The following is a 22,776-nucleotide window of genomic DNA, read 5'->3' as shown; positions in this document are numbered from 1 at the left end:
GTCAGTCGTAAGGTTTCTGTGCTTCCTCGGCTGTCTGGTTTCTTCTCATCATCCCAAAGCTATGACTCACATGATGAGAGCAACTGTTCAAAGGTGGCACTTGTCATTTGTCACTGTGTGTGAATGTGGGAGCACGTGTGTGCCAGAGAACATGTGCGGAGGTCAGAGGAACATCTTCCTCATGTCCCACTTTGTTTGAGACAGTGTCTGTGAGCTTCAGCTGATTCTCTGGTCTGTACCTCCCGTCTCCCTGGGATTACACATATAAGTGCATCATTGTGTCTGGCTTTTCCCTGGGTCTGGGGATCTGAACTCAAGTTGTTTGACTTGTATGGTAAGATATTTTCTTGATGAGTCTTCTCCTCAGCCCCCATGTGTCACTTGAATAATTTAAACTGCTTTGAGCTAGGCAGTAGTGGCTCAAACCTTTAGTTCCAGCACCTAGAAGGCAGAGGGAGGCAGATCTCTGAGTTCTATGACAGGCAGGGCTACACAGAGAAACCCTTTCTGAGGAGAAAAAAAGTCAAAGAAGAAAAAGGAAGACAGGGTAAGATTGGAAGTTCTCCCTGAGCATTTCCCCTTTTGGCTTAGCCTGTAATGTAACCATAAAGTAACAGGTCAAGGACATGCACAACGGTGCATTTCAAGAGCTGTGTGATTTCCTTATGTCACTGTGCAGCCGAGAGCTCGAGAGTAAGGACTTAGTGCCTCACAGTCTGTGACCTTCCTTCCCCTTCGAGCTTGTATATAAGTCCTTTGTGGTTGTGTTAGGTGGCTCCCTAGGCCAAAATGACAGCAGATGGGCACATGGACTTCATTCCTACCTGTCAGTCAGTCCCAAGGGCATTTGGTTGTCCCCTGGCCCCAGAGCACAGCTCACAGTCAGTATGGGTGGAATGGGCACCTAGTGTTGATGGCTGTTGCGTGCTGTCCAGTGGCTTGCAAGGAACGGGGTACTGCTGAGATGGCAGACTCGAGCTGAAAGAAAAGGAAATAGACGGACGAGAGAAAGAACGGAGCTAAGACAAACCAGGCTCTGATCAAAGCTCAATTATATTATTCAGTGCACCAGGTTATGAAGAAGGGGGAAGGGGCCCATTCCCGCCAAATAATCCTGGATTCCAATTGCAGGTGAACGAACACATGTTTGGCTCCGGAACAGCTAGGCGTCAGGTAGCAGGTAGCAGCAGTGGGAGTGGCAGAACGATAGGGCGGCAGGCTCCACCCCATGCTCTCTTCTTGCTAACAGTGAAACCTGAGCAAACAGGTTTCAGGCTGAGGGTGGGGAGGTTACAGATGGCCCTGCTCTCCTTGGTTGTGGCAAAAGTCCCATGGGCCATGACCTTCCTCAGCAGTGCATTTGAGACTCGTTCCCAAGTTGCTGGCCTCAGGGTATTAGGCAGTTTGTGGTTCTGTGCAGCACGCAGGAGATTTCAGACCTCCAGGGGACTGGGGCTCTGTGTGGCTCTGTCTCTCACTTAGCAGAGTAGCTCTCCCAGGGAGTTGGAGTTAGTTACCAAGTAGCTCTGCCTAGCAAGTAGAGGATATTAGATCCCCAGGGTGTTGTGGCTGTGCATAGTTTGGCCTAAAGCACAGGAGATTGCAGATCCATAAGTAACTCACACTGCATAATTCTGCTAGCATATACCATAACTCCGAAAAAATCAGATGTTCAGTGCAGACTATAGTTTATCTGATAGCCTGTGTTCAGCAAGCTGCAGTGGGAGTCAGGTAGGGTACCCCCTGCTGAAGACTTAAGTGCTGGGTTAACTAGCAGCAGCCTTTCTGATGACAACAGAAAACACCTGTGGTAACCCATGTCCCCCGTAGAGAACTTAACTCTTCCACAGTGTCAGCAGGAGCATAATGGTCAGTAAAGGTGCTTCTGTTTTGATCATAAATAAGATTATGTCTTCAGCAAACTGAATGTAAGCATTCAGATGCCCACCTTCTGTAACCAACACAGATTTTGTGTGTGTGTGTGTGTGTGTGTGTGTGTGTGATGTACTTGTCCATGTGTGTATGTGTGGAGGCCAAAGATTGACATTGTGTATCTTACCTTCCCTGGTTGCTCTGTCTTACTACTTGTTTTATATTTTAAATTATATTTAGGGGCTGGAGATATGACTCAGTGGTAAAGAACAGTTCAGAAGACCCAGGTTCAGTTCCCAGTACACTCATGGTGGCTCACAAACTTGTAACTCCAGTTCTAGGGACTCTAGTATCTTCTTCTGGACTCCATGGACATCAGTCATGAGTATGGTACACATACATGTACATGCTGGCAAAACTACTCATACATAAAAGAAGTGTTGAAATTATATTTATTTATTTGGGAGAGGGAGAGACAAACAGAAACATGTGGGGATGAGTTTGCCAAGATGCACATGTGGAAGTCATAGGACAACTTGAGGGAAATCAGTTCTACCTTGTGGGTCCCAGGGATTGAACTCAGGCTGTCAGTCTTGGCAGCAAGTGTCTTTACCCACTGAGCCATCTCTCCAGCCCCCAATACAGCTTTATTTAAGGCTGAAGTGGCACATCTTCAGGGGCTGTGGGAGCATGAACAAGAAGCTGATCTTTCTGAGCTTATGTGAACCTGGGCTCCAGTGTAATCCTTATAAACTCGGCATTGTGTCTCACCTTCTGCAGGCTTGTCACAGACTATCTGGATGAGAAGGCAGTGCAAAGCCTGAAGCAGGTCCACCAGCAGGTTTGTGTGGTCCATCTGAACCCCCTCTACCTGGACAGGATCTGCTTCTCTGAGCATATTGTATTGACCAGGACACAATGGTCCTATGGGCTCTTTCCACCAGCATGACTCTTGTGAGGCTTTATCTGGAATTGGTAACTGGGATAGATTCATCCCCTGGGGCCAGAATCCATCTTATTGGATGGGCATTGCGTAGGTCTCAGGGCTGTGTTGGTGTCTCACCGTGGGCCTTAACAGGAGTTCCCAGGTGAGGGATGGGCATGTCCCCTCTGTTTGGACAAGGCAGTCTTCTGGAGTGTCAAGTACCCATAAAACAAAGGCCTTTGCTCCTGTGGCTCTAATCTCCACTGTCCTGAAATTTAATACTGAATTTTGCACATTTTTGGGACTAGAAGAAACTGTGTATATTTTTTCTGGGAGTTTGAGATTCTCAAAGCTGTCTATGACATAAAAGAAAAAGTAATTTATTTCCTAAGGAATTAAATTGTTTTTGTTTGTTTGTTTGTTTTGTTTTGTGTTTTGTGTTTTGTTAATGTAAATATTTTTCTATTCCATACAATTTTCCTCTTTTTATAATAACGAACTGTTTGTCTCAGATCATGACTGTGGTGAGGCCATTTGATTAGTTTTATATTTCTTGCTTCCAAGTGGAGCCTGGCATTCTTGTCAGGCATTCTTGAAGTGAAGGTGTTGAGGGCAGCCCTATGCAGTGGCTGAAGGAATGGAGGCTCTATGTCCTCCATTGTTAGGGTTTTCTGTTGCTGAGGAACATGGGTGGTGACAGGGCTGCTACTTTTAGTTTTGTGGGAATTACAGATGTGTATGAAGGGGTTGTGAACTGACAGTAGTTGTGTGAATATCCAGCAAGTATCAGATGTACTCACAATCACAAACTAAATTATATCCAGCAAGCATCAAACATATTCACAACAAATTGAATTACTTCTGAGTCTGAAGACTGAAAATTCCAGAGCCATTTGTCAGGGTTTGTTTTATGCTTGTGAGTCCATCAGTGGGCTAGGATGGAAGGGGACACCCTCTTTTTCCCCACTGTGTGCCTTAGTTTTTCCTTAGAAGCAATGCACCTGAAGAACCTAACCAAGGCACAGTGAGTTGGGGGCCTTCGTCCTCTGACCTTCATGATGGACTTTCTGGCAGTCAAAAGCTCATCTGTTACACTGTCATCATTCTTGTGTTGACAGCTATCACTATTATACATAACAAATTCTTTAACTCAAATAACTGATTTTTGGCTCTTTAATTTTAGCTTTGTGATCGTCATCTCTATAGGTAAGTCTAACAGAGTTAAGACATCTTGTGTCTAATGAAAATGTGTGTTGTCTGGAATAGTTGGTTCACTGAAGCACTTAAATTACATCTATGTGCCTGCTTGTGTGTGTGTGTGTGTGTGTGTGTGTGTGTGTGTATATATGTAACACATACCATTGTACTAGTGACAGTCAGAAGACAACTCCAACTCATAGGAGTTGGTTCTTTTCTTCTATCTTGTGGGTCCCAGGAATTTAGGTTGTCAGACTTGGTGAAAGGAACCTTTGTTTGCTGTCCCTTGTTGTCCTTGTAAGTAGCCAATAGCTGACCTTTACCTGTCCTCACTCTTCCATGTGCACCTGTCACTCAACCCAGTAGTCAAGGGAATGATGGTTTCAACTCTTTGGTGCCTTTCAGCTTTTTGGAAGCTAAAGTCACAGGTCATGGCACCCCATGTTTCAGTGTGTCCTTGGCAGTTCTGTGGCTAAAGACTGTTGTGTCCTGCCCAAATGAGCAGGTGTTGCCTGCTGCTCTTGGTGGCTGTTGGCTCTCCGGCTCAGAACCCTTGAGTGCTCTCTGTCTCTGCAGTCTTCCTTTTTTTAGACTCTGTGCAGGAAGGATAATATGTAAAGCCTTTAGGTCTGGTTCTTTCTCCCAGTGTTTTTGAGGTTCATCCATCTTATTATATATATAATTTATCTCTCTTGTTTTATTTTAGATTGGGTATTACTATGTCTCATTCTGGTCTTTTAAAAATATTTATTTTGATTTTATGTATATTGCTGTTTTTCCTGACTGTATGTCTGTATTCAACGTGTATGCAGTGCCCAAGGAAGCCAGAAGGTGTCTGATATCCTACACTTGGTTGTTAGCTGTCACATGGGCACTGGTAATTGAACCTGCATCCTTTGGAAAAGTAGCCAGTGTTCTTAACTGCTGATCCATTTTTCCAGCCTTGAGAATTACTCGTCTTCATCTTCTCCCCCTCCTCTTCTTCCTCTCCCTCTTCTTCCTCCTCCTCTTCCTCCTCATCCTCTTCTCCTCTTCTTCCTCCTCCTCTTCCTCCTCCTCCTCTTCTTCCTCCTCCTCTTCTCCTCTTCTTCCTCCTCCTCTTCCCCTTCCTCCTCTCCTCCCCTTCCTCTTCCTCCTCCTCCTTCTTAATAGTTTGTTTTCGTTTTTCTGTTCCTAGATCTGCCTGTCTCCCGAGTGCTGGGTTAAAGGCATATGCCAACACATCCAGCCCTCATTTGGTTCCTTGAAAATATTCACCATCTGTCTTGTTGAGCAGTAAAAGCTCTGTGTATTCTGGATCTAAATTCTGTTAGACACAGGATTTCCCCGTTTTCCCCTCCCTCTCTTTCATGTCTTGCTGTGTTGTTTCTTTTTGTGGTGTGGGGCTGAACATTTACTGTCCTGAACTCTGGAAGTGAGGAGCCTTACTTCCCGTGCCCCTTACTGACTCCTCTCCAGACTTTGGGAGTAGGCAGTGAAGGTGGGCTCACACAGTGAGTTATGCTGTGCCTGGGAGCTTTTGTGGGCTAATATTAGCCCAGTCTGGGCCTCTAGGCTTGTCAGAACTGTCACATAAGCCTCACCATCTTAACCACTTCTCTCTGTGAGGACTTTGAAACGTTTTTATTTCTTCCTTTTGCAATATCCTACTCCTGAAAGAAGCTCTATGCTATACGTTCTTCCAGTCTGCTATGCATTACACATTTTTTTTTTCTGGCTTCCAAATTGTTTAAGGCATATTTTGTTGCCATTAGGCCTAGAAACCAGAGACTCCCCACACCAGTGCTGTTTTCTCCTTTGGGAAATCCACAGCTCTTGCTGCTGCATCAGGTTCGATAGCTTCTGGCAGACAGGGTGATGATGAACATGAGTGTACTACAGCTTTGCGCCATGTGACGGTCGTCTTGGCATTGTGGAGTGTGTTAAGCAGCATTTGGGGTTGGTTCTGTGTGATATATTGGTGATGACTAAGTGTCCTGTGGAAGCTCAAAGGACAGGAGTATGCCCGAGGATGATCTTTTCATGGCAATTTTGGGTTTTTCCAAAAATGTAGCACTAAATCACCTGATTAATGAAAACTGTCATAGTTTCGGGGGTCTGAAGGTGTATCTGTTGCTTAATGGGGTGTTTCATGTGTAAAAGACTTTAACTGTCTTTTTCCTTTGGTTTTCAGGGGTCTGGGAGGAGAGCTTATGAGACAAGCAGGTAGGTCTGGGGCCAGAAGCTGCTGTCCTTCACTTGAGTATGGGGGAAGAGTAGCCTGAGGTCAGACCAGACCTCCCAATAACAGGTGGTAGCTGTTCCCTTCTGTTGGAGATCTTGCTACTGCCCCTGGCTTGCTCTCGGTATGCAGTCAGGGGTATGCAGACATGCTTCCTAGCCTAGTATATCTAGTTACCCTATGTCAAGCTGTGGGGCTCTGATGTGTCTTACATGCCACAGGACTGGTCACTGTGATTAGGCATAGGGATATTTCAGCTGCCGATTTCTTCTATGTACTAAGTACTGCAGAACAAGGAATGGTTTCTTAGATCGTATGTTAATGTCCAAGGAATCTTACACATAATCAGGTGAATATTCCTAGTTAGTTGAATATGATAGAAAACTCAGGTTCTTGCTGGTTTATCTGGGTCTCAAGTCGAGCCAGAAATTGGTTGGCTGTTCCATCAATTTCTGTTCCATCTTTACCCCTGCACATCTTTAGGCAGGACAAATTTTGGGAGAAAGTCTTTGTAACTGGGTTTGTGTCCCCATCTCTCTATTAGAAGCCCTGCCTGGCTACAGGAGATGAGGGTTTGAGGTTCCATAGTTGTTAGGAGTCTTACCTAGCATCACCCCACAGATTCCTGGGAGTTTCCATCATCCTAGGTTTCTAGGGAAATCCCAGAGATTCCCTACTACCACCACCAGCACCAATTCTAACTCTCTCTCTCTCCCTCTGTCCTCCCCACACTTGATCTTTCTGTTCTCCTTCTCCCCCTCTTCCCCTCCCAGTTCCTTCCCTCCACTCCCAATGTCTATTCTATTTTTCCTTCTGAGTGAGATTCAGGAATTCCCTCTTGGGCCCTCCTTGTTATTTGGCTTCTGTGGATTGTAGCTTGGTTATACTGTAGTTTATGGCTGATAGCCACTTATAAGTAAGAACATAACATGTTTGTCTTTCTGGGTCCCAGTTCCTCACTCAGAGTGATCTTTCCTAATCCCATCCATTTGCCTGTAAATTTCATAATGTCATTGTTTTTAATAGCTGAATAATATTCCATTGTGTAAACATATTACATTTTCTTTATTCATTCTCAGTTGAGGGGCATCTGGGTTGTTTCCAGTTTCTGGCTATTACCAATAAAGCTTCTGTGACCACAGTTGAGCAAGTGTCCTGGTGGCTTGGTGGAACATCTTTTGGACATATGCCCAGGAGTAGTATAGCTGGGACTTGAGATAGAACTATTCCCAATTTTCTTTAGAAACCACCAAATTGATTTCCAGAGTAGAAATCAACTGTACTAGTTTGCACTCTCACCAGCGATGGAGGAATGCTCCATTGCTCCACATCATTGCCTGCATGTGCTGTCACTTGAGTTTTTGATCTTAGCCATTCTGGTGGGTGTAAAATGGACTCTCAGAGTCATTTTGATTTGCATTTCCCTAGTGACTAAGAATGTTAAACATTTCTTTAAGTGCTTTTCAACCATTACAGATTCCTCTGTCAGGAATTCTGTTTAGATCTGTACCCCATTTTTTAAATTGGGTTATTTGGTTTGTTGATATCTAATTTCTTGAGTTCTTTATATATTTTGGATATTGCCCCTCTGTCAGATGGAGGACTGGTATAGAGTTCTTCCCAGTCTGGAGGCTGCCACTTTGTCCTTTTGACAGTGTCCTTTGCCTTACAGAGGCTTTTCGGGTTCATCAGGTCCCAGTTATTAACTGTTGATTTCAGTTCCTAAAGTTGGTGTTCTGTTCAGGATGATGTCTCCTGTGCCAGTGAGTTCAAGGCTATTCCCCATTTTCTCTTCTATCAGACTTAGTGTATTCAGTCTTACACTGAGGACTTTAATCTACTTGGAGTTGAATTTTGTGCAGTGTGATAGCTAAGGATCTATTTGCATTCTTCCACATGCAGACGTCCAGTCAGACTATCGACATTTGTTAACGAGGCTTTCTCTTTTCCATTGTATAGTTTTAGCTTCTTTGTGAAAAATCAAGTGTGCATAGTTCTTTTATTTTACAGGGTTATTTTGACTGTCCTGGATTTTTTGTTTTTCCATATGAAGCTGAAAATTGCCCTTTCAAGGTGTATAAAGAATTGAGTTGGAACTTTTTATGGGAATTGCATTGAATATGTAGATTGCTTTTTGGTAAGATGGCCATTTTTAATATGTTAATTCTACCGATCCATGAGCATAGGAGATCTTTCCATCTTCTGATGTCTCCTTCAGTTTCTTTCTTCAAAGACTTGAAGTTCTTATCACACAAGTCTTTCACTTGTTTGTTTAGAGTTACACCGAGATATTTTATGTGTGTGGCTATTGTGAAGGGTGTTGTCTCCGTAGTTTCTTTCTCGGCCTGTTTATTTTTTATAATAAGGAGGAGTACTGATTCCATTTTTTTGAGTTAATTTGTACCCAGCACCTTGCTGAGGTGTTTATTAGTTGCAGGAGTTCTCTGGTAGAGTTTTGAAGTCATTTATGTATACTGTCATCATCTGCGAGTAGCAATACTTTGAGTTCTTCCTTTCCAGTTTGTTCCTCCTTGATCTCCATTAGTTGTTTTACTGCTTCAGCTAAACCTTCAAGTACTGTATTGAATAGATGTGGAGAGAGTGGGCAGCCTTGTCCTTGATTTTAGTGGAGTTGCCTTAAGTTTCTCTCCATTTAATTTGATGTTGGCTATTGGCTTTCTGTATATTCCTTTATTGTGTTTAGGTATGTGCCTTGTGTCCCTGATCTCTCCAAGACTTATTGTGAAGGGGTGCTGGATTTTGTCAAAGGCTTTTTCAGCATCTAATGAAATGATGTAGGGTTTTTTTTTTTTTCTTTTCTTTTCTTTTGTTTGTATGGTGGATTACATTGATGGATTTTCAAACGTTGAACCATCCCTGCATCTCTGGGATGAAATGTGCTTGATTATAGTGGATGTTGTTTTTCACATGTTCTTGTATTCGGTTTGCAAATATTTTATTGAGTATTTTTGCATGGAAGTTCATAAAGGAAATTGGTCTGCAATTCTCTTTCTTTGTTGAGTCTTTGTGTGGTTTCAGTATCAGAGTGACTGTGGCCTCATAAAACGAATTTGGCCATGTTCCTTTTGTTTCTATTTTGTGGAATAATTTGAGGACTATTGTTATAAGCTCTGTTTTGAAAGTCTGGTAGAATTCTGCACTAAAACCATCTGGCCCTGGACTTTTTTTTTTTTTTTTATTTTGGTTGGTAGATTTTTAATGACTGCTTATATTCCCGTAGGGGTTATAGGTCTATTTAAATTGTTAATTGTTTACCTGACCTTGATTTAACTTTAGTAAGTAGTTTCTATCAAGAAAGTTGTCCATTTTGTTTAGATTTTCCAATTTTGTGAAGTACAGATTTTTTTTAGAGTAAGACCTAATGTCTCTTTGGATTTCCTCAGTATCTGTTATGTCTCCCTTTTCATTTTTGATTTTGTTAATTTTGATATTTTCTCTTTGCCTTTTTGTTAGTTTGGCTAAGGGTCTGTCTGTCTTGTTGATTTTTCTCAAAGAATCAACTCTTGGCTTCTTGGATTTTTTGTATTGTTTTCTTTGTTTCTAGTTTATTCATTTCAGCCCTGGGTTTGACTATTTCCTGCTGTCTATTCCTCTTAGGTATGTTGGCTTCTTTTTTCTCTAGAGCTTTCAGGTATGCTGTGAAGTTGCTAATGTGAGATCTCACTAATTTCTCTATGAAGGTACATAGTTCTAACTTTCTTCTTAGCATTCTTTCCTTGTGTTTCATAAGTTTGGGTATGTTGTGTATTCATTTTCATTGAATTGATATCTCTCCCTCTCCCTCTCTCCCTCTCTCCCTCTCTCCCTCTCTCCCTCTCTCCCTCTCTCCCCCTTCCTTCCTTCCTTGACCCAGTGGTCACTGAGTAGAGAGTTGTTTAGTTTTTCTGAGTTTGTAGGCTTTCTGTTGTTGATGGAGTCCAGCTTTAATCCATGGTGATCTGATTACATACAGGAGTTATTTCAATTTTCTTATATCTGTTGAGACTTGCTTTGGGACTGAATATTTGGTGGGTTTTTTGTTTTGTTTTGGTTTTTTTTTTGAGACAGGGTTTCTCTGTGTAGCCCTAGCTGTCCTGGAACTCTCTCTATAGACCAGGCTAGCCTCGAACTCAGAAATCTGCCTCCCGAGTGCTGGGATTAAGGCACGCACCACCACTGCCCGGCTGGGCCTGAGTATTTGGAAGTAGAGATATGATACTTGGTAGTGGACTTATGAAAAGGATGTCAGGCTGGAGACATGGCCCAGTGATTAAGAGCACTAACTGCTCTTCCAGAGGTCCTGAGTTCAATTCCCAGCAACCACATGGTGGCTCACAACCATCTGTAATCGAGATCTGGTGCCCTCTTCTGGTGTGTCTGAAGATAGCAACAATGTACTCACATACATAATAAATGAATAAATCTTAAAAAAAAAAAAAAGAAAGAAAAGGATGTCTATTGGAATCAACATGTTCTCCTCATGTATCTGAACTGTGAGGTGTGTCCATCAACCATCAACATGGTGACTGGCCGTCAACAGAATGTTATGGGCACATATTTGCTTTACATGTTTATATAGTTTTTAAAGAATTACAAATTATTCGGAAGAAAGCCCATTAAATGTTTTCATTTTAGTGTAGTGCATGTAAAGAGACCAGCTGGGCTGTTGTAGCAGTGTGACGAGGAGGAGGTTGAGCAGGCATTGACAAACAGGGGCCAGGGATGAGGTGAAGGGCCTGAGCCATCACTCTGGGAAGCAAGTGTAAAAAGAGGGACCCAAGTAGTCATTCTGGGGGAGTGTGAGGGAGGGCCCAAGTGATGACTCTAAGAACAGGTGTGAGAAGGCACCAGTTAGTGTGAGGACAGACCAAGGAGTCACTGTGGGCAGATGGTATAAGGAGAGGGACTGGCTGTGCCCACCTGTGTCACCTGTGTCTGTCCCTGGTCCTGTTATTACAATAGAGGCTTCATCACTTAGCACCATACTTCAGGGAGTTTGTCCCTGTTCATGTTGACTGACATGAGATTATAGGTTTATAAATAAGAGAAGCATACTTAAAATTCTCTTTCTGCACTGCCATATGATGGTGTGTATGTGGAAAACAAGTGGTGATGGCAGCACAAGGGAGAGGCAGGTGTGAGCATCTGAATTCGGGTGGTGCCCAGGCAGGCCATATCCGGTGGAGACTGACCACTCTGAAGTACGGCCCTTTCGGCTAGTTTCCCACACAGCTCCTTGCATGCACAGCTCCTCCTCTGCCAATAGAGATGTTCGGATGTTACTGCATTTGACCCCACTGCCTTTAGTTGTCTTCTCTATGAGATTTAATGGCATGCCAGCCTGTTTTGTTCCTACCTGTGGATTGAGTCATTATTTTATTATGTCACAAGTCAAACAGCAGCACTAATAGATGACTAGCATTCACCAGAGTGACATCCAGGCCCATCTCTGAGGGCAGTGGGTTTTACCAATCCTATTCTTAGGACTGCACTGCATTGTGCTTCTATAATGACCTTGTGCCTTACATCTGTTATATCCCCAGACATCCTCTTGCCCTATATCCCTGGATTCCAGGTACTTATCTCTCGTACACCTATGGATCTCTGGTGCTTCCCTCCCTGTATTTCTGAATCTCAGGTGCTCACCTATCCTACACTGGTATGACCCAAGTGTTCACCTCCCTTATACCTGTGGCCTCAAGATGCCCCCCCCAACACTTATGGAATCTACGTACTTGCCCTCCATCTATAAACCCCAGGTGCTCACCTGTCCTATGCTTGTGTGCCGCTAGGTGTTCATTCAAGTGCTCTGACTATGTGGCCTTTTGAGACTTTTTTTCCTTGGGGAATGTATATTTGGGTCCAGGACAGCCATTGTTTCCTAAGTAGGTAATTTTGTTTGTTCTGTTGTGGTTGTCATTTTGTGAGACAAGACTGACCTCAGGGCCCGGGTCACTGAACTGCTTCCATTGCTATTACAAAATATCAGAAAGATAAAAACAAAACAGAAAAATACCAGAAAGGAAGGCTTATTTTGGCTTGAAGGTTGATGGTGCATGTCCTGTTGCATGTAGGCCGAGCCAATTGCTGGGCACAAGGTACAGGTTGGACTTCCGGATACCAGGAGGAAAAGAGAGATGAAGGGAATGAGAGGGGCTTTTTTTTTTTTTTTCTTCCAAGACAGGGTTTCTCTGTGTAGCCTTGGCTGTCCTGGAATTCACTCTGTAGACCAAGCTGGCCTTGAAATCTGCCTGCCTCTGTCCCAAGTGCTGGGATTAAATGCGTGCACCACCATCGCCCAGCTTCGGCCTTCTTTAATAACAAGTCAAGAACCAATCTGGGAACTATACATTAGTATCAGCATCTCCCCTTACACAGACCTATCATGGCAGGGAAACTGAGGCAGCGAGAACAGCTGTGGTTGTGGCTGTAGGAGTGTGAGGATCTGGTTACATAGCATGTGCGATTAGAAAGTATAGAAATGAGGTGATGCTAATGTTCCATTTTATTTGATCATGGAGAGAAAACCATTGCAACGGTGTTTCCCACATTCAAGGTGGGTCTTTTCTCCTCTGGGAAGCTTCTCTAGAGACTCTACCAGACTAAATACAATCAAGTGATGGTCTAGATTACCCCACAGCCAAGTGAGGCTAAGGCGCTCCTCCACTGGCCGTACCTGACTTGAAGTGTTCTTAACCTTACTTGGATCTCTTGAGTTCACACAGGTTCTTTAAGAGGGCTCCCTAAGCTTCTGTCTTCAGGATAGGTCTGGAGTACCTTCTTCCTAGTATCCATCTGGGGAGATAGCCTGGACTTGCCAGCATGAGAGGTGGGAGGGAAGGTTAGGTGCTGGCTATACCCTGTTTAAGATGTAGTGAGGTCAGCTGTAAGAGTCATTTTGGAAAAATAATGTGTTTTCTTTTCCTTTTTCCATAGTGTGCATCTTAGTAGAGAAGCTGTCACTTTCCAGAATGCCATTTAAAGGGGACGCCGCTATCGGTAGGTGCTTTCCTCAACCACACAGATAACATTTCCTTACAGTTATTCAAGTTCAAAATAAGAGATGAACCCGCAGGGCGGGTGGATGATGCACTATAGTTTAAAGGATTGCAGCATTGCTATTGTCTTGAAATTGCTGCAAACTCCTGTCATCCTCTTCCAGAAAGGGCAGGGCTCCACCATTGGCTGTGGCTCTGCCTGTTACCATTGTACCCAATCCTGGGCATTTCTGTCCCAGGTAGATGACAGTCTAGATGGCCAGGTACTCATTTATTACCTAAGTAATCCTAGTGCTACACAAAGGGCAGTCCCAGGCCTGCCTACCCTGTCTAAAGTTACTAATTTTATTTAGCTGGAGACAGTGAGTATATCTCAACTCATTTATTGGATGTAGTTGAATTGAAGTTGGGTTTAAATTTCTTAAATTTCTGATCTTCAGGGATCAGAAGAAATTGAGGGAGAGAGATAGGAAAAGATCACTTGAAGCTTGCAACTGTAAACAAAGCAAAAAGTTCCCAAACACAGTGTGCAAGTCTTTGGTTTAACAGAGAATTGCGTTTTCTCCACAGTGATGGTGGTAGCAGGGTGTTGGGGGAGATGACTTTGAGCAGCCTAAGGTGGGCTTCTTCCTGGAACTGGGGCTCTTGGGCTTTTGTGCAGTCAGAAGAATGTTCTCTCGAGAGAAGTCACTATCTGCTCTAAGAGTAAGCAGAAGATGTTTGTTATCAGGATCAGTGAAGTATTCTGAGGTGGGTTGTTTCTTTGCTCTTTTGGCAGAAGGTTGGCAGTGGCTGATAAATGACACTCTCAGGAGTCTTCACCTTGTTTCAAGCCATTCCAGACAACAGATCAAGGTATGCTAAGCAAGATTTCTTTCCCCTGCCCAGAGAGTGACGCTAGTGCTGTCCACAGTGGCTGTCTCAGTGGCTGTCCTCAGTGCCTGTCTCAGTGCCTGTCTCAGTGGCCCCTTCATGCACTAACCCGACAGTTTTCAATACTGTCATTAGGCCTACATGGTTTGCACAGGTAGGCTAGAATGACCATTAGTAACCACAAATTCCTCTCTCTTACTATACTTTCTGTCTTTACCAAAGTTTTTCCCTCTGTTTTGCTAGTAATGGTTTGCTTAGGTCATGCCTGAGTGCTGGTGTGGAAAGTATTGGCGTGAAGATGAGGAAACACAAAAGAGACTGTGCTTGAGCAGCTAGATGCTCGAGCTCCTGTCCATGCCTCGGGGTCAGGTGGCCTTGCAGAAGCAGAGCTGTGACATGTGACACATTTTTAGGTGGTAAGCTGTGATTGTTGATATTTTGGAAAGGCAGTGATGTGCCAGGTGAGGACTGGAAGCACAGTTATGTTTACGTGAGCCCTGCCAACCTGTGTTTCCTTCTGTTTTGTTTCTTAGGCAACATTATCATTCTATGGAAATCTGGGATTGTGGTAGTTTTCCTGGTTAAAGTTGTAGGCCTCATGGTTGATGTCTCAGACTTTTCTTTTAAAACACTGTGCATATTCAGGTCCCACCAGCCAGGACTGTGGTATTCTTTGCTGCTTGATTAGTCCTTGTAGCATCTGTGTGGTGTACTGAGGGGTCTCCCCGTACTGATCTTCACCCTGTCCCTCCTCAGTTCCTTTCTCCTTAGTTTTGGGGAGAGTTTGAATGGAAGGCTTGGATTGAGTTGGAGGAGGTCGGGATCTAAGGATATGCCACGCAGCCCCCTATTCTGTGTGACGCTGCATCATCTAGCTTCTACTTACTGGGCTGAGATTGGTTCCAAACTCTATGTTCTGCATACCCTCCTGTTAGAGATGCCGAGAAACCCGTATTCTGTAAACCAGGTTCCACCGGTGCCGTTTGAGCTCTTGTCCACATAAAGAACACACTCCATCCCCACATTCCTTCTGCTGGGAAGGGAAAAAATGTTTTGTTTTATATTAACTGTGCCATTTGAGAGTACGTAGAAATTGTACTGTATGGAAGAAGTAAAGAGTTCTCACTTTCGGTTTACTGGTGCAGAGAATTTAAAGTGATTGATACATCTTGACAGGTGCTGATAAGACAAGCCGGAATGTAACAATGACATACATTGATTTTTTTTTTTTAACATACTCATTGTGCTCTATTGCAGTGACCCAGTCACCTGTGCCTGAGGACTTCTTGGACAGAGCCACTTTCACTTATGTCCTCTTCTGTTTTAGGAGGTGGCTGTCTCTGCCCTGGCTGCCCTCTGCAGTGAATACTACGTGAAGGAACCTGGGGAGGCAGACTCCTCCATCGCGAGTGAGTGAGCTGTATGTTGGGCCTAAAGCAGGGATCTGCAGGAGCCGGGTGAAGCCCAGGAGGCTTGGGCTGGGTTGGCCTGAGAAGCAACAGTGTCTGGTCACCTTTCTGGAGTTACTCTCTTTTTTTTTTTTTTTGGTTTTTCGAGACAGGGTTTTTCTATGTAGCCTTGGCTGTCCTGGAACTCACTCTGTAGACCAGGCTGGCCTCGAACTCAGAAATCCGCCTGCCTCTGCCTCCCGAGTGCTGGGATTAAAGGCGTGCGCCACCACGCCCGGCTTTGGAGTTACTCTCTTAGGACCCACCCAGCTCGTGCCAGGCGACTAGGCTACAGGAAGGAGGGAGGTCTCCGTTACACAGAATCCTTCACATAGTTCCCCCTGAGCCACTTGGGTTCAGGACATGTCCTTAGATCTGTCCAGACAACATAGCTGCCCAAGGAAGCATCTTAGCTTCATTAGGGCATGACTTGTAGAGACTCTGCGTAAAAGTGGGATACAACAGTGTCCAGTAATTTACATTTCCTTTTTGTGATTTTGCAAAAATATAAAAATATACTGGAGTTTGATCTTCTGGCAGATACTTTTGTGTATGGTATCTGTGTGTTCGTGTTTGTGCACATTGAGGTCAGAGGTTGGTGCTGGGTATCTTCTTTAGTTTTCTTCCTTCCCTTCCTCCCTCCCTCCCTCCCTCCCTCCCTCCCTCCCTCCCTCCCTCCCTTCCTTCCTTCCTTCCTTCCTTCCTTCCTTCCTTCCTTCCTTCCTTCCTTCCTCCAGATAAGGTCTTTCATTGAACCTGGGGCTCACTAGTTATGCTGGCCAGTGAGCCCCAGAAATCCTCTTGTCTGCCAGGTCCTCATGCTTGAACAGTGAGCCCTTTACTGACTGAGTTGCCTTCCCAGCTCCCTGGCAGACTTTCCCCTGTTTTCTTTTTTTCTTTTTTTAATCTTTCTGTTTTGTTTTATATGTATGTGTGTTTTGCCTGTGTATCGTTTGTGTGACTGATGCCTAAAGGGGCCAGAAGAGGGTGTCAGCTTCCTGGAAACTGAATTAAAGATGGTTGTGAGCTGGTGGCAAACTTGAATCTAGTCATTTTTACAGTGTTTATCAACCATGGGCAACTTTATGCATTGATAGTAACATAATTGTTTATACGTAGTCTGTATTTTAAAATAATGTCACATTGTACTTTTCCAACAAAGTACCATGTCATGTCGGTTGACAATAAATGGTGTCCCCATTGGTGCACTGAAACATGAGTAGACTAAAAAGACCCCCCCTCTCCTCACATGGCTACTGTAATGAATTTACCCTGGTGTGTGTGAATTGAGAGGATTTCTGCCTCCACATTTGAGGATGGATAAGAGTATATTTCTGTGGTTTCAGTGACTGGGTCCTAGCAGCCACCAATGGCCAAAATCTGACTGGCAGGGCACAGGGATGGTATCTGCCTCCTTGCCGCCTTCCTGAGCTGTGTTGTAAAAGAACAGAACTGACTTAGTTTTCAGATTCTTCCCCTTGCCCTGCTCTGACTGCCTAGGCTCGTCAGTTTCTGTTTATCCCTTGAGATCTTTGATCCTGTCACTGCTGCACGGATGGCCCTGTGTGCTTCATCAGCGTTGCCATTGTGCTCTGAGTGTCCCAGAATTTGGGACATCTAACTTGTATTTCTAAGGGGTCCTCGAGGCGGCGGTCACTTCTGAACACTTCTTTCTTTTCAGAGGAGCTGATTCCCCAGTACCTTGCTGAGCTCCAGAGCCCAGAGGAGATGGCCCGTTGTGGCTTTTCCTCAGCCTTGGGTGCCCTCCCAGGTTTCCTTCTCAGGGGCCATCTGCAGCAGGTGAGGGTGCCAACAGTACCACAGGGGCACAGATGTGAAGGGCCGGCAACTAATCTGCACACCTCCGATGAGGAAGGAATTCCCGGAGGTAGCACATGGCCATGCAAGGCAGTGGCTGTTGGACCTTGACTCCAGTATGCGGGCTAACCTGCTCTTGCAAGACACACTTACAGAGTTATGCACAAGTCTGTAGGGTGGGTAGGCACTGTCTGAAGAAACCGTGGCTGGCTGGATGATAAAGCAGTAGCCTCTGTGCAGTAGCTAGTGCCCTGAATGTACCTCCTAGGCTTATAACCATCTCAGTTTATTTCCCTAATAATGGAGCCGTGCAGTTAAAATTCCTTCTGAAATTCCATGTACCTTAAGTTACTTTTGTTCCACCATGTTTATAGTCATGGTAGGAGGTAGGCTAGGTGTGGGTAAAGGCTGCCAGCCCCATGTCTCAGCCTGGTGCCCTATGGGCCTCTGCCTGCACCTCAGAATATATCATGCATTATTGTTTTGCTACCCTTTGGGACACTATTTCCCCTGCCATGGCAATGGCAAGCTGTAAAGAGCAAGGTTGTTCATGCTCTGCCCTGTGAGGTGCCAAGTGGACCTCTCGGCCTTACCAGGCCCCTCATCCAGCCCCTTTGATCTAGAAAGACCATGACGCATTTCCTCTGCTGGATCTATCATTGAAAGCCATGAGTTGAGAGGCTTGTTCATTTCTTATATCTAGGTTGTCACCCCAGGTGCCACATGGGGTGCCCTGTCTCCTTCAGTCTCCTCTCATATTGCCTCATCTACTCTGGTGTAGCCTGCTCTCTCCCAAGTATTACCTCCCCTGTGTAAGCTCTGGACATAGTTCCAGTCTGGCTCTGGAGACTTTCCTTCCCACACTTACCTAGTCCATTAAGTTCATCCGTTCTTCTCCTCTGAGTGGAAACACCAGGCTTGGTCCTGCCAACTCGCCCCAAGATCCTCTTGTTGTCTGTCCCCCTTGCCATACAAGCTGGGATGCACTAAGACAAATTCACCACATTTGCTTCTATATAAGTTGGTGTCCTTTCCTCCTGTGGGACCAGACAGCTTTTGATGGTGCGCCGATAGGCCTCTTTATCCTTGTACAGAGCCTATATACATCTGTCATAATAACTGCCTTCACCCTGGGGTTTATGCACTTGATATGTGGCTAAAAATGAAAGAGAGTTTTAGAACTGAGCTGTCAGCCCAAGAAGTAGTAGCAGGAGCTGTAGAGATGGCTCAGTGGTTAAGAGCATTAGCTGTACTACCCGAGGTCTGAGCTCAGTTCCCAGTATCCACACGGTGGCTCACAACCTTCTATAATGGGATCTGATGCCCTCTTCTGTCATGAAGTCATACATGCAAATAGAATATTCATATGCATGCATGCATCCATACATGCATAAATAGAAATAGTAGCCCTGGGCCTACACGGTAGCTCAGTGAATAAGTCACTTGCTGGGCAAGCCTAATGATCCAGGTTTGACCCCTAGAACTTATGTAAAGGTAGAGAGAACCAACGCCACAAAGTTGTCCTCCAATAGCCTCCATATACAGGCTGTAGCATATTTGATTGTATAGACACACAAACGTGCACACACACACACACACACACACACAGAGGTGGGTGGTTGGGATCAAGAATACCAACTGTTCCCTCTACAAAATGGAAACAGTCGACAGGAAGATCTTGTAGGGATGAGCTCCGATCCATGGCAGTCACTGTGGTTTGAGTGAAGCTGAGAGGGGGCTGTGGGATGGTCTCTTCATTAAATCCTTCCAGAAGCTGAATCAGGGCATGTTGTCTTGTGTGGGAAGTGGCTCCTGTGAGCTGCCTAGCAAGCCCATGGCTACTGTGCTCTGTGGCTCCAGAGCCACATCTCTGAAAAAGAAGCGTGTTGATAGCCACACTTGGTGGTACACACTCACACCACTGAGGGTGGTGAAACTGGATTCTCAGGTTCAAGGCCAGACTGGGCTACTTACTGCAACTGTCTAAAACTGTGTTTACTTTGTGCTTGATACTTCTTTTGGGACCCTCTTGCCCTTAGGTTCTCTCAGGTCTGAGAAGAGTCACCTGTATTTCTCCCAGTGATGTGAGCTTTGCTGAAGCCCGGAGAGATGGTTTGAAAGCAATCTCAAGGTGAGCCTCTAGCCTGGCAGGTGGGCATCACCAGGCGCCACGTGGCTTGTCTGTCAGGCTAGCCCAGAGCAGGAATGTAGAGGTGTTTTCAGTGCATTGTCAGGGAACATTTGCATCTTCACTCGAAGACCACCTCAGAAACCAAGGTTTGAGGCTATCCCTGGCAACATTGAGGCTTTATATGAAATCAAACAGAAACAAACCAAGCCATCATGTGGGCCTTGGAGCAGCACAGTGGCAGAGTTCTTGTTAAGCTTGTACAGGCTATGGGTTCTTTCACAGTACTGCTAAATAAATAAATAAATAAATAATAAAATTAATAAATAAAGTGGATGAAGACATGAGTTGAGGCATTCATCAATGCCTGAATCTTGCATCTTAGTGACTTCTGTATGTAGATGCAGTGTGTAGGGCCATGTATGCCTCTTTTAGCTCCCCGTGGTCCTTCCTGTAAGCCATTTACTCCTCTGAGTTCTCATAGCCGCATTTTTATAGGGGTGGAAGAAAGAGCCAGCTACCTTGCAGACTGTGGGGGTGGTGAAGGTGACTTCACAGCGAGCACCATTCTGCACCTGCAGTGGGATGGGTGCTCTGCCCCCCTAAGTCTTCCCCTGAGGCTCCTCCAGCATGCCCAATGTTCCCCTCAGCAAGATACTTGAGGTCATTGTAATGTGAAGGGTGAGCTCACAGACACGCATATTTTAATTTCAGAATTTGCCAGACGGTTGGTGTGAACACACGGGGGCCTCCAGATGAAGTCATATGCAAAGAGAACATCTCTGAGGTTTATGCTGCATTGCTGGGCTGCATGAGTGATTACACCACAGACAGCAGAGGGGATGTGGGAGCCTGGTAAGGACAGTGTTGTAGTTTGTCTCCCCTGCTGACTCACCCGGGAGGGCTTGGCATCTCAGGGAACCCAGGACAATAGGCATTAAGTCACTGTAGAAACTCTCTGTAGCTGCTGTCTGCACTGACCTCTCAGGTGAGCAGCCATGAGCTTCTGCTTCCCTGTTATGCTGCTCAGGCATCCATGGTCCTTTGAGTTGGACTGACTGTCTTCTCTCTCCTCCTGTATGGCAAGGTTCTTGCCCAGGTTGCAGAAACACCTTGTAAGGTAGAGAGCAAGGCTAATGCTGCTGTTTACACTAACAGCTGTGCCATGTGCCTCACACTCCCTCCTGCTGGCTGTAAGCACTGTTATGAAGAGTTCAGAAGGAGCTTATAGAAGATTCTGTCTTGATCGATGTAATCAGACATGGAGAGAGCGTGTACCCCTTGCATATGATGTGCCAGGCTTTATTTTTTGACATGTTCTTCCTGCCTTATCATTTTCCCTTTCTCGAATTCTGGGTGCCAGCCATTGTTTCTTCTTACATCTCCTTGCCTGGTGGTTACCCCACTTTACGGGTCACTTTGAAGATCCCCGCTGTCCTCACGTTCCAGAAACTCAAGCACTTGTCACATGCCAAACAGGTCCTGAAGGTCTCTTCATTTTGTCACTTTTTTTTGTTGTTGCTCTTTGGTTGTATAAAAGTTAATTAGTTTATGTTCTGCTCATTCACTCTTCCTTTATTTTCTATTGTGAAGCTCATTTTATAGTTTTAATTTTATGGTCACTAATTTACATTTGCACTGGGTCTTCCCAGTGTCTGTTTGCTGGCATTTCCTATATTCTCCTTATTGTAAATATATTTTCCTCCACCCGAGGACATCTCCCTTAAGGTCAATCAGCTGTTATGGATTGAGTTGTCTGGATATTATCTGTACAGACACAGGAAGGGCTTCCCTGTGGCTGACCTCAGTCTTGTCAGAGCCTGGTAAATGGAGGCTTTGAGGGGCCCCATGGCCATTTCCAGTCTTGCCAAGATCTCCCCCAACACAGCTGAAATGCTGTGCAGGCAAGGGATCCCCACCTACCTGCTACCTGCTCTCCTTTGCAGACCCTTCTAGAATGTGCCACAGGATTAACAGCAGGCAGTAGCCTAAGCTGGCATTGTGAACCCAGCCCACATGTGGCCAGTGGCTTGGGTCTGTGATAGATATTGGCAGGCCCTAGACTTCTTTTCTGAGGCCCCTGAACTCTTAAGAGACCTGGTTGACCTAGATTCCTTTGCAGTTCAAGATGGAAAAATTGTGAATGTTGAGTGTTTTTTCCATGGAAGATGTTAACAAACACTTGTTTATCCAGTACAGGGCAGGGAAGACAGACCAGAGGACAATTCCACCTAAGTCTAGTTTAGAGGGTCTTGAAGTTACTTACAGGAGTATAGGTAAGGGGTTATTTACATAGATGACTTAAAGGCAGCTGCATCACTGAAAAGGACTCCCTAGCAGGGGTGACAGCTCACAAAACCTGCATCTCTGGAGACTCCTGCACTTGTAGGTAGCTCTGCCGGCTGAGAGTGTCATCTCCACAGCAGTTTTTACTGCTTTCATACCTGACCCTGTGCAGCTTTCATTAGCTTCCTGCGCCTTATAAATTCCAACAGCTTCCTGAGTCTTAGGGTCCCCTCCCCTTTCCAAAGCAATTTACTTTAGACTAAATAGTTACACAACAGTGTATTTCTTGCAGTCTGCCTGGCACTGGGACACCCTTCCCAGCAAAGCAGAAAGGGCCAGTGATGGGGTTCTCCCCGAGACCTGGTCCTTAGCACCTTACCCTCTGTGGAATTTTTCTGTCTCAACTCGCTCTGCAAAGGGTGGACAGGATTCTGCTCTAGAGGGGGGTAGGGGGGGAGTCCAGTGTAGAATTGCAAGTAGTGAATGGTTCAATTCCAGACACTTTTAAAAATACTTTTCTCTTATTTTTTGAGATTATATTTACATCATGTCTCCTGTTTCTTTCCTTTCTCTAAATTCCCATAGACACCTCTCCTTGTTCTTTCAAATGCATGGCCTCCTTTTTCATTAGTTGTTATGCACTGTGTGTGTGTCTCCCACTCTCAGCATTCCTTGGTTTCCTGTAGTACTTTGTATAGGATTAAGGCCTCCTGAGCCTTGCCCACCCCAGTCCACATAAGCATGTCTATTGCTCTTGTTCAACTCAGCTTTAGGCAGTGATGCTGGTGAGACTTTATGATCTTACAGCAAAGTCCCTGTTCCTCTGGTTCTCACAATGTTTCTGCCTCCTCTTCCATAATGATTCCTGACTCTTAGAGGCTCCACAGCTCTGCATTTAGAGAGAAGTTTCCTTGATGAGGGGTGAGGACTGCACTTACCTGTGGGTTTAAGGACGGAGGTTTAGAATGTAGTTAGGGATTATGCTAGTATAGTGGCAGTTGTAGGTTCTC

The 22,776-nt window shown here is 45.0% G+C and overlaps 1 protein-coding gene across 1 annotated transcript in view; it reads left to right on the top strand.

The window, feature by feature from the left end:
• Positions 1 to 22,776, top strand: part of Tbcd (tubulin folding cofactor D) — a 163,210-nt gene that overhangs the window by 125,077 nt on the left and 15,357 nt on the right. Inside the window, exons 21-29 of the mRNA XM_021178456.3 lie at positions 2,653 to 2,713; positions 3,981 to 4,003; positions 6,168 to 6,199; positions 13,152 to 13,214; positions 13,992 to 14,068; positions 15,414 to 15,495; positions 17,216 to 17,334; positions 19,392 to 19,483; positions 20,195 to 20,335. Of these exons, the coding sequence (XP_021034115.1) occupies positions 2,653 to 2,713; positions 3,981 to 4,003; positions 6,168 to 6,199; positions 13,152 to 13,214; positions 13,992 to 14,068; positions 15,414 to 15,495; positions 17,216 to 17,334; positions 19,392 to 19,483; positions 20,195 to 20,335 (690 nt within the window). The remainder of the gene's footprint in view (positions 1 to 2,652; positions 2,714 to 3,980; positions 4,004 to 6,167; positions 6,200 to 13,151; positions 13,215 to 13,991; positions 14,069 to 15,413; positions 15,496 to 17,215; positions 17,335 to 19,391; positions 19,484 to 20,194; positions 20,336 to 22,776) is intronic.

Source organism: Mus caroli, unplaced genomic scaffold (genome assembly GCF_978045245.1).
Source record: "Mus caroli unplaced genomic scaffold, Mus_caroli_1 scaffold_13, whole genome shotgun sequence".
Lineage (NCBI taxonomy): Eukaryota > Metazoa > Chordata > Mammalia > Rodentia > Muridae > Mus > Mus caroli.
Note: the sequence above shows the minus strand (reverse complement) of the source record. Positions and strands in the feature narration are given on the sequence as shown.